Genomic DNA, 14,352 nt, shown 5'->3' on the forward strand with positions numbered 1-14,352 from the left:
TTTCAAGGAGCTTTCCATTATGTTCGTGTTTCACTATCTTGGTTCTCTAAATGAGTGTTCATTCTTCCCCCAGCAACTATTTATTTTGTGTTACCGAAGTGGCTAGGAGCCCCTAATCTTAGCCGGGCACCCCAGCGCTGTGATCTGTATTTACCCTGGATACATTTTTCCCGCCATTTCTTATCACTGGGGGAAGAGCCTCTGTAGACAGCCAAGGAGGCGGGAGGAGCGGACTCCAACGGGGCATCTCCGCACGCCCAGCCAGGCAGCCAGGCACTGAGCAGCTCCGCAGCCGTGGGGAGGCGGGGCGACGGGAGCAGGGAGGCTCCCACAGGCGGCCCGGAGCTGCTTTACGGCGGGGTTGGGTCCTCCCTGCCTCTTCCTGTTGTGAAGCCGGTTCCTATGGCCGCTGCCCTCCCTGCTCCCCGCTGGCTCCCGGCAGCAGCCGCCCTGCTGTGGGCGTGCTGCGGCTCGGCGGCGACTGACGGGATCCAGGTAGGGGAGCTGGGGGGAAGCGCGTTGGGCCGCTCAGCACCGCCCCTGGCCCCACTGGGGTGACTTGCGCTCCAGGCCCGTGGGCTGCCCGGGCCGTGTCGATGGACCTGCCCCTGCATTGACTCCACGCACGGGGGCGGCTGCTGTGCTGGGGAGGGATACGCCGCTGCAGCCCCCACTGCAGCGTTGCGGGAGGGGCTGTAACCCTGCCCACCCCTTCCTCTACCCCGTGTGTGTAAAGTTCTGCCAAACCCCATCAGATCTGTCTCCTGCTTCCTGGGAGGCTGGAGCTTCTTATTTATTTGTGATTCCCTATTTCTTGCTCTAAAATTCCCTTTAAACCTCTAGATACCTTGAGCTGCCCTCAACCCTTTCTAGCCCAAGCACTGAAGGAGAATCGCTGCCTGTCTTGTTTTTCATTATTTGCTTTCTTCTCCTATGCCTGAGCTTGGAAATCCTCCCAGTTGACCAACTCTCACAGTATGAATACACAGATTTATGTAAAAGTACACCTTAAGCTTATAAAAGATGGAAATAACTGATTCTAAAGAACTAGGGGGCACCAAATTAATAGGCAGCAGGTTTAAAACAAACTAAAGGAAGTATTTCTTCGCACAATGCACAGTCAACCTGTGGAATTCTTTGCCAGAGGATGTGGTGAAGGCCAAACCCTATAACAGGGTTCAAAAAAGAACTAGATAAATTCATAGAGGCTAGGTCCATCAATGGCTATTAGCCAGGATGGGTGGGGATGGTGTCCATAGCCTCTGTTTGCCAGAAGCTAAGAATGATTGAAAGGGAGTGGATCACTTGATGATTACCTGTTCTGTTCATTCCCTCTGGGGCACCTGGCATTGGCCACTGTTGGAGGACAGGATACTGGGCTAGATGGACCTTTGGTCTGACCCAGTATGGCTGTTCTTATGTTTTTATATGCACCATGTCTTGTTTAAACTGTATAATAAGTATAAACAACTAATTCAGCTGCATCAGAATTAATTTTCAGATTTGTTTGCACGTACCAGTTCTCTTTGAATAGAGAAAATAATATAGGGAGGGTTTTTTTTAATAATCCTTTTGAGTTATTTGCCATTTGGGGTTCTCAGTTTCCAGTAAACTGTTCTTGTTTGGTTAAACATACAAGAATAATATTGTTCACTTTTGTGATCAATCCAGATATATTGTGGTTAATTTGGGTATGTGTTGCATGTGAATTTTTCAGAGCTTTATGTTTTTATAAACTGAAGGAGTTAATCAAATATTGTCCCTTGATTAGGAATCGTTACGATTTTGCCTTTTTCATGTTTCAGTAATTATACTTTTTTACATACAGCTCACTTTAAATTAAGATATGATGTTTATAGTTTAATGTGAATCCCATATTAACATTTTGATAAAGCAGAAAACTTTACTGTCAAATGATTTCTATAATGCACAGTTAACAAGATTAATAAAATGTGACAAAACTGGTAATGGAAATAAGATCAAGCATTTTAAATACACTAATTTTAGAACCTTGTAAAGTTACCCTTCAGAGCTGCAAAGAAGAGCTCTGTGTAGATCAAAAGTTTGTCACTTTCAGCTACAGAAGTTGTTCCAAAAAAGATATTACTTCACCCACCTTGTCTCTCTAATATCCTGGGACCAATACAGCTACAACAACACTGCATAAAGCGATTTTCATTGTTTATTAATCATTATACTTGCTTCTACGTTAGAAGGTCCAGCATAATCTGGTCTTTACTTTAAAGCTGCTTTAAATGTGTGGGATTTTTTATTTTCCTATCTGGTATTCTTTAAGGGCGTGGGGACAGTGAAAGGAAAAACTTATCCAAGGTTCTTCACTTTAAGGAAGGTTTGAGGGCTGATGAAGCATTTCATCTGTTCCTAGGGGTGTTCTCTAAAATAGAACAATATGTTTGGGGGGGTATTTTAAAAATTAAATTAACAGAGCCTATCACTCTATTCTTCCATTTGCTTTAGCACAGGATAGATTTTGAATGCTTAAGTCACCTTCCATATTTTTTTTTAGCCTGGATTCAGATGATTTGTGGAGTCATTGTTTAACACGTGATTAGAGACTTGTAAACGGAAAGATTCTGGGATTTTAATCTTTCCCAGATATTGCCCTCTTGGATAGAACGCTATGTTTCTTTTTCATTCCATTTTTCCCTATCCTAGTTTGCTGCCTCTCTCTTTCCATCACCACTACCACTCTGAATTTCTCTGGTTTTGTTTTCATTGCCAGCCAGGTGTTTCCAAACTTTGATAAGGAATTTGTGAGAGAACCAGATTACTTGTCTGATTTTAACATGTGGACAGAACAGCCCAAACAGAATATAGAATAGATCCTTTTCTCAGGCATCAGGAGGGGTATTATAAACCAGAAGAAGTCATGTTTTCTGTTTAGCTGGTTTAAGGTTTTAATTCTATATGACATTTAACATTTGTAGAACTAACCAAAAAAAAAAAAAGTGCTGTATTGTAGTTTTTTTCCTAAGTTTGTTTCTACACTAGTGTTCCAATATTTTTTGTCTCTTGCAGGACAAAGCAGAACAGTTTTTTAGAAGTGGGCACACAAATAACTGGGCAGTTTTGGTAAGCATTTTGTATTCAATCTTCTTAAATAAAACACTGATCCTGCAGTTGTTGCATGGCAGTCTGCCCATATGCAACAAGTTGCAAGATCAAGACCTGGAAGTAAGTATAGCATGACTTTGAGTTATCCCTGCATGCCAGTTTGCTATATTACATTACCATTATCTCGTCTGCATAATTTAATTACAAGCATCCAGAACATTAATGCACATTTGAAGTATTTATAAAATTAACATTCCAATTAGAATGAAAACAAATGATTATGCTGTATATTATTACAGTCATGGTGGTTGTTGTTGTTGTTATTTTTTAAACATTTGCTTGGTTAGAAAGGTACAACATCTTCCTGATTTTGTTGTTTGTTTTGAAATTTGCTAAAGTCTGACAACAAACTTTCTTCTTTTTTTAGTCTAATCTCCTAAAATAATACTTAGGATAAGAACTACTCGTCTTAATTTTTTATCTGGGTAACTTCAGATTGTATTATTCCATCAGTTTTTAATCAGGCTTCCTGAGCATAATGACTAATGATCAGTTCTAAAATATTATTTGAGCAGTCAGACATGACACTGTTTTTTCTAAGTATTAAAATATAGAAAAATAAAAGAAATTCAAGAGAAGACAAATAGATAATTAATTGAAAGAATAAGAATCATTCTCTTATTCCCTAGTGCACAAACTTAAAATTATTAACATTAAATACTTGTTTCTATTTCAATGTTAAAAGCAAGCAGAGAATTAAAATACAATTTTCTTTGGTCAGAGCAATACACTTGATACAAACTGGTAATAATAATAAGAGAAGTAGAAAGTTCTTAGTGCTGAAGGTACAAAGAGACTTGCTTTCTATCCCAGTCTTTGCCACTGATTTCCTGTGTGACCCTGAGGAAGTTACTTGCGGCCAGACTGTATTCTGTGCTATCCCAAATTGCCCAGAAATTTAGGCTCTGGCCTCATGCCAGCTATGCCTCATTTTCTCCATTTATAAAATAGGAGTGATAACACCACTTTTGAGGTATAAAATAAATGAATTAAAGTACTTGGAGGTTCACAAAAGAAAAATGCCATAGAAGTGAAGTCTATTATTACTGTTTTGTTATCTGTCTAAGTCTTTGTACTGTGCTTGTCACTGATAGCTATATAAACAAAACTCAAGAGCTTGATATTCCAAAGCCTGTTTAACAGGCTGCTCACTCTCTATTTTGCCTAAATAGAAAAGCAACTTAAAATCATCTCTTCAGAAGATGCCCCTTTAGTTGATCATCTCCTATCTCAAAATACTTCTTTTTAAAGATTTTTTTAAGCTAAATATCTTGCCTCCTGGCTAGTGTACTTTGTTAATCTGTACTTATTGCAGAATCTTATTTAATTGAGGCTGGGCAGTTTCTTCTATGTGATCATGATTTCTCAGAGCTCTTCTAGTAGCTTTAACCTAACAAATGTCTCTTGTGTTGGTCAGCCTTCCAAGGATACTTACTGCTGTGCTAAATAGCAGCTACTCTCATGGCTTTCACTGATTGTTCTGGAGACAGCTTGAGCCTGGTTGGAAGCTAGAGCCTCAGTTCACAGTTCAGAAAGGGCCTGGGGTCATAATTCAACAAAGCAATTAAATGTGCTTAACTTTAAGTATGTTTAGGGAAATGTTGCATGACCTGGTCCTCTCTTGTGGGTTGGCACAAGCAGGCAAAATCCTGAAATGGTGACACAGGCACGAACTAGGTAAATAACAGAACATGTGTTTTATTACTGGAACAGGTTGAAGAAGCAGATCTCCTCCTGCTGGTGATGGTGCTGACACCTAAAACCCTGCACCTTCCCTCAGGCAGGAAGGTCACCCTCCCCTCCTCTTCCTCTCAGGATTATCTCCTGGGTTCTCCTCTGGGAGGGGTCACACCCTTTCCGGGCTGATGATGGATGTGTAATGCACACAGAGCCAGCCAGTATAGTAACTCTATTATAATACTCAAAAGCTTCTAAGTGACATAGGAGCCTAACTTACAGTCAAGGGGAGTTGTCTGCCTAACTCCATTAGGCCCCTTTTAAAAGCATCGCTTTAAAAACCAGCTAGGCAGGATAGAAATCTCTCAGGAAGCTGGGGAAGGCAAAAGGTGGGGGTCTTATGATTCTCACTGAAAATTAAGTTGTTTAATTTTTCATGAGCCAGGTTCAGAGTAAAAATGATACAAAGCAAAACTTTTAAACTGGTGTCTACATCTAGTCAACTAAAAAGAATTGTAGGTTCAGTATATCTGACCCCAAGTCCTCCCTGCTTCTTCTTTGTGGCAGTACAATCCTGTTTTCTTCTATTTTAAAATGTCTTGTCTTTCCTCTTCTGTTCAAAAGAGCCCCCCCACAAAATATCCTGGCTAACTGGCTATAAAGGGAAAACTGTCAGTGACTGTACAGAAAATGCTATGTGATGCACAGAGGAACTATAGTTCTTTTTTCTAATCTGAGTTATGTTAAATTTAGATGTAATTTGTAAAAATGGTAAGTGAAAAATCTTCAGACAGAAATGATTTTTTTAAAAGTTTTAAGTCTGTGATTTATGATTTTTGTTTCAGTTCTCATGCCTCTGTTACAGAGGATTGCAGGAAACATGCTTGATGTAGTAAGCTCATTTACAGGTTTTAATATTGCTCCATGCATCTGAAAGATTCTTTTCACCTATCATAGTATCTTGGCCATTAGTATTCATATTTATTTAGTCATTGTCTGTTCAAAGGCTCTGTAACATATAATACAATTATTGCTTCTTAAACAGTTTCTGAAAGTTACTTCTGACACTCTTCTTGTAGTTACATGCTTACTTGTATTTAAAAAAAACTGACATATTGGTTGAAAATGTGCCCCCATACTGGAATGTGAACATTACTAAATTGTGTGGGAGTTCTTATTCAAATTTTATGGCTGGGGCCCAACTCTAATGTTGTTATAGTTGACTCCCTAAAAACCAGATTCCCCCAGCAAAAGTTCCCCTCTTTCTACATGTGGACCTTGTATTCATTTACTTACACTTTACCGCAACAGGGCAATCACAGAAATTTGAAATGGATAAGACATTAAATAATCTAGCTAATCCATTTGTCAGTGCTGGATTATTCCCTATGGTACTTTTTTTGTACTTTATCCAGTTTTAAATGAAAGTGTTCTCTGTGGCTCAATACGTTAACATTTATTTTCAAAATATGAAAAAGCTTTTTCTGCAGAGAAAGTGTGTATTACTTATGGCATTGATTTCTAGCAGTTGCTAGGCCCTGATTGCTGGGTGACAAGTTTTTTGGCATCTCAGCAATCAATATCCATTGATGCATGTACTAATTCAGAATGCATTTCTTATATCTTCTAATATGCATTTATTTCTTTTTAACACTTAAAGGTGTGTACATCTCGCTTCTGGTTTAACTACCGTCATGTGGCAAATACGCTTTCAGTTTACAGAAGCGTCAAGAGACTAGGCATTCCTGATAGGTAAGAGAATCTTGACGAGCACAATTGTTTAAACTTGGATATTAAAGTAAAAGTTCAGTCTCATCTTCTGAAACAGGAATAAAATGCTGGTCTCTTCGTTTCATAATCAAGTAAAAGGTAGAGAGCACAGACTTAATTTACTGAAAATTGGAACAATATTATTGGAAAGGAAAATGAAAAAAAATATGTACCATGATGATTCCAAACAGAAACGGATAATTAGATCAAATTATGTGATGCTAACCAACCAGTTAATTGCACTGCTAATTAGTTTGGTGAATGCACAATGTGAGAAAATGGGTAAAATGTATTCAGAATTGATAGTGCAACTCTTTGACATGTACCTGTTACTGTATTGCAACTTCATGTCTAACATAACTAATGTCTTTTTAATATGCCTTTTGATTAGAGAACATTTCACTTAATGAGCAAGACTATACACAGTACGAGTGCAGTGCTTCAGCTAAATCAAGGGCACACAATTAGAGTGAAGACCTCTAAATAACTGGTGTCTAACAAAGAAGCTCCTGCATGTCACAAGCTATATTAAAAAAAGACATTTTGGCTGGGAGTTTCAAAGGAGCCAGGAGCCTTTTCTGCATGCACAAGTTGGGCTGCTTTAACTACACCAGGATAGTGAAAAATGGCACAAACTCCATGGTGTGGATATGATTATATCAGTATAAAGGTGTCGTGTGGGAAGAGGAATAAGCAATACTAGTATAAGGCATCTTTATTCTGGTGTAACTACATCCACACTAGATTGTACTGGTATAACTGTTTTGGTAAATAATTACGTTTCTAGAAAAACTGAGCAGACCCATCCTAAGAGTGAGGTGCCCAAATACCATTGGATTTCAGTAGGAACTAGGCACCTAACTCCTTTGGCAATTCCAGTCTCAGTTTTATGTTATGTCAGAATAGAAAAACTAGGAGAATCTTTACCAGGGCTGACACTGAAAAGGAATTGGTTGTTTCATCATGAAAAAGCCAAGATCACATTAAGTTAATATCTCCCTATTTTATTAAAGTAATACCATAGTGAGACTATGATGCTGAGATCTATGTTCCCTTTATAATGTCGACAACTGTAGTTTCAGAGTAGCAGCTGTGTTAGTCTGTGTTCGCAAAAAGAAAAGGAGTATTTGTGGCACCTTAGAAACTAACCAATTTATTTGAGCATAAGCTTTCATGAGCTACAGCTCACTTCATCGGATGCATTCAGTGTTCTTTAAGAGCTCAGCCCAGGGTATCACAGGGGAATTGCTAATGTGTGAAATGTGAAGGGTTGTCTTCAGTGGATATTCAAAAACGTCTTCTCATGCTTTTTGGCCTTTTTTTATTTTAAATTTTAACCTGGTGATTGCTCTGTGATCGTGGGCTACTGTTAAAATGCTGAAAACTTAATCTTTGATTTGTGAGCATTCTTTCTTCACTCAACTTTCCAAATAGCAGCTCTCTACGTTTAAAAATTGTGTTATGTTTTTATTTGCGTTGTCTTCTGTACAAACTGTGTTTGTGTTAATAAGCTCAAATTAGCCAAGGTAGATGAGCGTAGATGAGATCTATTGGGGACTTGACAATACACACTTCTTTGAGGTGGATAGGGAGCATTGAAAGACTGAGCAGAGCAGTCTTTCCTGTTTTGGTTGGATGTACATGCAAGAGTCTTCGATTGTTTTGTTTTAAAAAGCTCTTACTTTATATTGGCTCCTGTCATAAATATAAAGGGAAGGGTAAACCCCTTTGAAATCCATCCTGGCCAGGGGAAAGCTCCTCTCACCTGTAAAGGGTTAAGAAGCTAAAGGTAACCTTGCTGGCACCTGACCAAAATGACCAATGAGGAGACAAGATACTTTCAAAAGCTGGGAGGAGGGAGAGAAACAAAGGGTCTGTGTCTGTCTATATGCTGGTCTTTGTCGGGGATAGACCAGGAATGGAGTCTTAGAACTTTTAGTAAGTAATCTAGCTAGGTACGTGTTAGATTATGATTTCTTTAAATGGCTGAGAAAAGAACTGTGCTGAATAGAATAACTATTTCTGTCTGTGTATCTTTTTTGTAACTTAAGGTTTTGCCTAGAGGGGTTCTCTATGTTTTGAATCTAATTACCCTGTAAGGTATCTACCATCCTGATTTTACAGGGGGGATTTCTTTATTTCTATTTACTTCTATTTTTATTAAAAGTCTTCTTGTAAGAAAACTGAATGCTTTTTCATTGTTCTCAGATCCAAGGGTTTGGGTCTGTGGTCACCTATGCAAATTGGTGAGGCTTTTTATCCAACATTTCCCAGGAAAGTGGGGGTGCAAGTGTTGGGAGGATTGTTCATTGTTCTTAAGATCCAAGGGTCTGGGTCTGTAGTCACCTAGGCAAATTGGTGATGATTTTTACCAAACCTTGTCCAGGAAGTGGGGTGCAAGGTTTTGGGAAGTATTTTATGGGGAAAGACGCGTCCAAACAGCTCTTCCCCAGTAACCAGTATTAGTTTGGTGGTGGTAGCGGCCAATCCAAGGACGACGGGTGGAATATTTTGTACCTTGGGGAAGTTTTGACCTAAGCTGGTAAAGATAAGCTTAGGAGGTTTTTCATGCAGGTCCCCACATCTGTACCCTAGAGTTCAGAGTGGGGGAGAAACCTTGACAGCTCCTACCAGAACTTTTCTTCCCAAAGGACAGTGAGGACCAGATCCCCAGCTGGTGTAAGGTGCTGTAGCTCCAGATTTGACTCTATCTTATTGAACTATACAATCTAGATAAAATAACATGCATGCAATAACTGTGCTGGATGGGGTAGAATCAGGGCACTAATGTCCTTAGAGGCTAATGTCTTGCTCATCTAAGACTGTCTTCACTGACAAAAAAAATTGTGTTAGAAATGGCAAGATAACTAACAGGCATTAGCTGTTCTGCTGTAAAAACCTAATGAAGACAGGACACTGTATTTTCACTGGGGGGGTTGGGGGGGGGTTGAGGTGGTGGGTTATAGTGCTGACCTTGCCTGGCAACCTCATGGTAAAAATGGCATGTGCCTTGTCTCTGCTTTGGATTTTACAGTGATATAACTATTGTGTGTTAGTGATCTCACTTTAAAAAACAGCTTTTTGTGTCAGTAAAGACACAGCCTAAGTTTGGGGGTTTATTTGTGGTGTTCGGAAGGGAAAGGAGGTCCTATTGGACTGGGACCTTGTTCGAGTGGTGATATGTTGTCATTTACCTGAAGTGTCCCTAATAAGAAGTCTGCTCAAGTTCTGTCCCTGCGTGACTGTGCACATGATGGGTTGGTGTGTAAATTAGGGGTAAATCCATGCTCTTATGCACTATTTATATTTCCAGGACTCAATCTTTCATGCCCTGCCTATTCACTATGTGTAATTTTTCCCAGCCTATGGGTAGGATCCTGCTGTCAGTTGAGTCAGTGACAAAACACTCATTGACTTCTGTGGGTACAGGACTGATCACTAGACACACAACCTCATTGAAAGGAAAATAAGCTTTCTGCTTGTCAAAACTATGTGAAGGGATCTTGGGATTAATTGCTCTGCTGTTTCTGTTTGGCAAGATGAGGATCAAGACTACACTACAGACATCTGCCAGCACAGCTGATGTCAGGGGTGTGAAAAGGTCTAATCCTTAATCAACATAGCTGTAACAACAGAAGACCCTAGCATAGATGCAGCTATGCCAATAGAGCTCAGCATTTTTAACAGCATAGCTCGTTTTGCTCCCTGGAGTGTTTTAACTATTTTGATATAGCTGAGTCTACACTAGGAACCCATTGGTGGTATAGTACACTGGTATTTCTATACTGGTAAAGTGCTCTTAGTGTAGTCACAGACAAGAGCTAAACTGGCTTGAGTGAACAACCATTTTCAGTACATCAGAGGAAGGCAACATTCTTAGTCACAGTTGAAAGTCACAGTTGAGAAAGGAAGAAAGAATCCCAGGTGTGTGACTGCACGCAGGCTGACTGTTTGAGAAACATTTTTATACCCTGTACTTTGTATCAGGACAGGCTATCTGTTTGAGTATATTTATAGTATGTCTGATGCTGGATAGAGCTGTCTAGGTGCCCTTAACTTCTTGCCATGTGCATGTTTGGTAGTTTCAACAATGTCATTGCCCTCACAGCTCCCATTAAAACTCAGGTCTGTGGAAAGCAGCCGATCTCTTCCCTTTTTATTGTCTCACTTTGCAAAAGCTTTGTGATGGGAGAATAATTCTTGTTTTATTGCTGCCTTGTCCTCTCGCCTCCCTGTTGTTTCACCCGGTTGTCTTGTCATAAACCTAAAATGTCAGCTGTCTAGGTCAGGTTCTCTGTAGTTCTTGTTTGCCCAATGCCTACAACAATGGAGACCATGGTTGAGGATCCCAGACACTATTGTAGTACAGATAACATGGCAAAGGAGTACTGATTTGTTAAGCCTCTCTGAGAAGTAGAGGGGAACAAACTGAAGTGAAATGGGATGAAAAAGTCCCAAAGGCAACAAGGGGCAAAGTGGAACCAAGCAGCTTTATGCAGAATGCTCTTCTTAAACACCATAAGTAAAAACAATGGAAACGATGCTCCTTGTAGCATTAACTGCTGCTGCATGTTTTCCCCTCCCAACAGAGGTACAGGGCCTGGAATGGTTGGTGGTAACATGAGTTGATGGGAAGCTGTTCAGCCAGATGAAAGGATGGTTCCCGAGATCAGCATGGAGGTTGAATCTCTCTGCGGGACTGGAGTTTGTCTTTCCCTTGAACATTGTTGAGTTTGGAAGCTGCCCCTCAGATCTCTCCTTTCTCTATGCCCATAGGAAGTTTCCTCGGCCTGCTGTCCCACTTCTTTAGGTTTTGCTGTAGGACAACATGTTAAGCCCCAGACTGTTTTATTTGCGTAGAGTAGCTTTGTTTTATCCTGAGTTGAGTCATATTAATGTTTAATCAAGTCTAATAATAAGGGAAAATGTTCCCCAGGTCAGTATTTGTGCTAGTAGGAGGAAAGCTTCTTTCTGGAGTAATACTACATCCTGGAAGACTTGTCCTCATTCTTCATTATTCTTCATATTCTGAGGAGAAATTGCTGTGCCCAAGGGGTTGTGCGTGAAGAGAAAAAAAATATCATTTGCTGCTGTTCAGAATAATCCATAGGTGTTAACAACAGTGACTGTATTAATAGGGTTTAACAGTTGGGTCTCTTTGAGGCAGCAGCCATCCATTTTTGTGAAGTACAGTGTGACGTTGAGCATGTTGTTAGTGCTAAACAAATAATTCCGTTACGGTAACAAACAAAAAGCTTTATGTGGTAGTGTTATGATGGTAACAGTGTTCCTTGGGGAAATAAGGTATTACCAAAGTAACTTGTACTTATACTCCAGGCAATTTTCTAACTGCTATAGAATCTTGTTTCAATAATGAGTAGAGTCCTGCATGGATACAAAATTTTTATCTTCAGACGATCTGCGATCAGCAAGCATAGTCCATGGATATAAAGCGGATATCCACAGATTTGCAGGGCTCTCATAATGGGTCATGTTTGTTGGCTTCATTATCTGCAGTTTTCCTTTTGTTTATTGTATTAAAATAGAATATCTGAAATTGTGTTGTTTTGTTTTTCCCAGTCACATTGTCCTGATGCTGGCAGATGATATGGCATGTAATCCCAGGAATCCCAAACCAGCAACTGTGTTTAGTCACAAAAACATGGAGCTAAATGTTTACGGGGATGATGTGGAAGTGGACTATAGAAGCTATGAGGTAACAATGCTTTGTTTATCTAACCAGATTTTTCTGTAGTGTTGCTTTAAAGCCTGATCCATTGAAGTCAGTGGTAGTATTTCCATACACTTCACTGGATTGTGGATCAGGCCCTTATTCTCAATTGATATATATAATAAAAAGAAAATTCTTACTGAGTTTCAGAGTAGGAGCCATGTTAGTCTGTATTCACAAAAAGAAAAGGAGTACTTGTGGCACCTTAGAGACTAACCAATTTATTTGAGCATAAGCTTTCGTGAGCTACAGCTCAATGCATCCGATGAAGTGAGCTGTAGCTCACGAAAACTTATGCTCAAATAAATTTGTTAGTCTCTGAGGTGCCACAAGTACTCCTTTTCTTTTTACTGAGTTTCGTAACTTGTTACAACTTTGTGTGTCTTTCTAATCAGTTAGAATTTATTATTATACATTGTTATTGGCTATTTTAATGAAAACATTCGTTCCCATGACTGTTGTGGTTAGGAGATTGTGAGGATCCCGGACTACATTAACAATACAAAAATGTTACTGGGTTTTCCATTTTGTTGAAGTAGTGTAGATTGTATGATTGGTTAAACTGATAACACTTTCATAAGCTTTGACGTTAAGCAGGTGTGTGTTTGCACATTACAGATTCAACATCTTTTTTAAATATTTGTTTTTATTTTTTCCAAATAAAACATGTCCTTTTTGTAAGTAACTCATTTCTAACCACTTTATAACAGCTAGTAAAAGGAAATATCTGCAGCACTTTACCACGTTCTTGTTTTCAGAAAACAATTCTTGCTGCAAATTTTTTTTTTCTAAGTCTTTCCTGGACTGACTTTAATTAGACTTCAGTTACAGAATTTTAATTAGTATCACATAGTAAAATGATTTATAAAGCAAAAATGTGTATTTTACAGGAACAAATTAAACCCTGTACCATAATTGCCTATTAGAGTATACAGAAGATGTCGTGCTCTCTGATTATTAGTGTCCTGAGGACATAAAGTGCATGTTGAAAGATTATAGTAACAAAAAAAAACCCTATCTGTCATGAGTCTGAATTTTGTTGGTAACATTTTGAGTGTTGTAAATCTGCATTCAGAACAAGTAGTTCTGATGTTTAATCAGATGTTTTATGGTCGGTGTCCAGATGGACTACATCTGATCTTGTCGATGTTTGTGCCACAGGAATCTTTTCTTTGCCTGAGTTGCACAGAGAATTTAAGCCTTAGAGTATTTGTTAACATTTTTCCATGGTAACACATACTAATGTTGCAGTGTTTTGTGAATGTATAAGTAGCATTGACGGAGTAAAGATGTACACTACAGTGTGAAAGGTGTTCAAATCAATGAAGTATTAAAAGACTATAATGGTCATAGAAGTGTGTTTGATGAAACAGTTTTCAAATACAGTAAAGCAACAGGTTGATTTTTAATGGGGCAATAAAAAAAACTGGTGAGCAGTAGCACAGTAAAACCTTGAATAGAAGAAATCTGGTAATGCAATTTATACCATCTATTGGTGGACCTATGTATATATAGTGCATAGTTTGTGTCGTCATTTTGTGGAACCCCGTCTAGTAGTGGTCAATAGATATCCCTTATGATAGTTAGAAATTACTTTATTTTGATGTTTGTAGGTTACTGTGGAGAATTTCTTGCGCGTATTGACAGGAAGAATCCCACCAAGCACACCTCGATCCAAGCGCCTACTTTCTGATGACAGAAGCAATATTCTAATATATATGACAGGTAATTACAGGAATTTATTGGTTTTGTTGCACAGTAGCAGAGTGAAATTTCATCAGAAAGCCAAATAACACTGAAAAATTAGTAAAACAAATACACGGTAATTATGGATTCACATTACTTTGAGCAAAACATCCGTTATTATTGGTATTAAAAACAATCCATGCAAAAAGTTCTGATAACTAAGATTGCTGCACCACTTAAAAATCTGGGTCTCACACTTGTATTCCACAACCCTGGGCATATGGTCTAGACAGCCTAATTTGTAATGACTCTGGAAGTTACAAAAATCATTATTATGTGAAGGGGTTTTGCAT

At 38.9% G+C, this 14,352-nt stretch overlaps 1 protein-coding gene across 2 annotated transcripts in view; it reads left to right on the forward strand.

The window, feature by feature from the left end:
* The first annotated feature begins 289 nt into the window (after window positions 1–289).
* Window positions 290–14,352, forward strand: part of PIGK (phosphatidylinositol glycan anchor biosynthesis class K) — a 128,960-nt gene continuing 114,897 nt past the window's right edge. Inside the window, exons 1-5 of one of the 2 annotated variants that reach the window (XR_014712729.1) lie at window positions 290–495; window positions 3,040–3,093; window positions 6,473–6,564; window positions 12,163–12,298; window positions 13,927–14,038. Coding sequence is in view for 1 of the 2 variants with exons in the window: in XM_084637179.1 (XP_084493305.1) it covers window positions 403–495; window positions 3,040–3,093; window positions 6,473–6,564; window positions 12,163–12,298; window positions 13,927–14,038 (487 nt within the window). In the remaining variant the exon portion in view is untranslated. The remainder of the gene's footprint in view (window positions 496–3,039; window positions 3,094–6,472; window positions 6,565–12,162; window positions 12,299–13,926; window positions 14,039–14,352) is intronic. The other variant, XM_084637179.1, reaches the window with a different exon arrangement.

This window comes from Lepidochelys olivacea (genome assembly GCF_965140295.1).
Source record: "Lepidochelys olivacea isolate rLepOli2 genome assembly, chromosome: 8".
NCBI lineage: Eukaryota > Metazoa > Chordata > Testudines > Cheloniidae > Lepidochelys > Lepidochelys olivacea.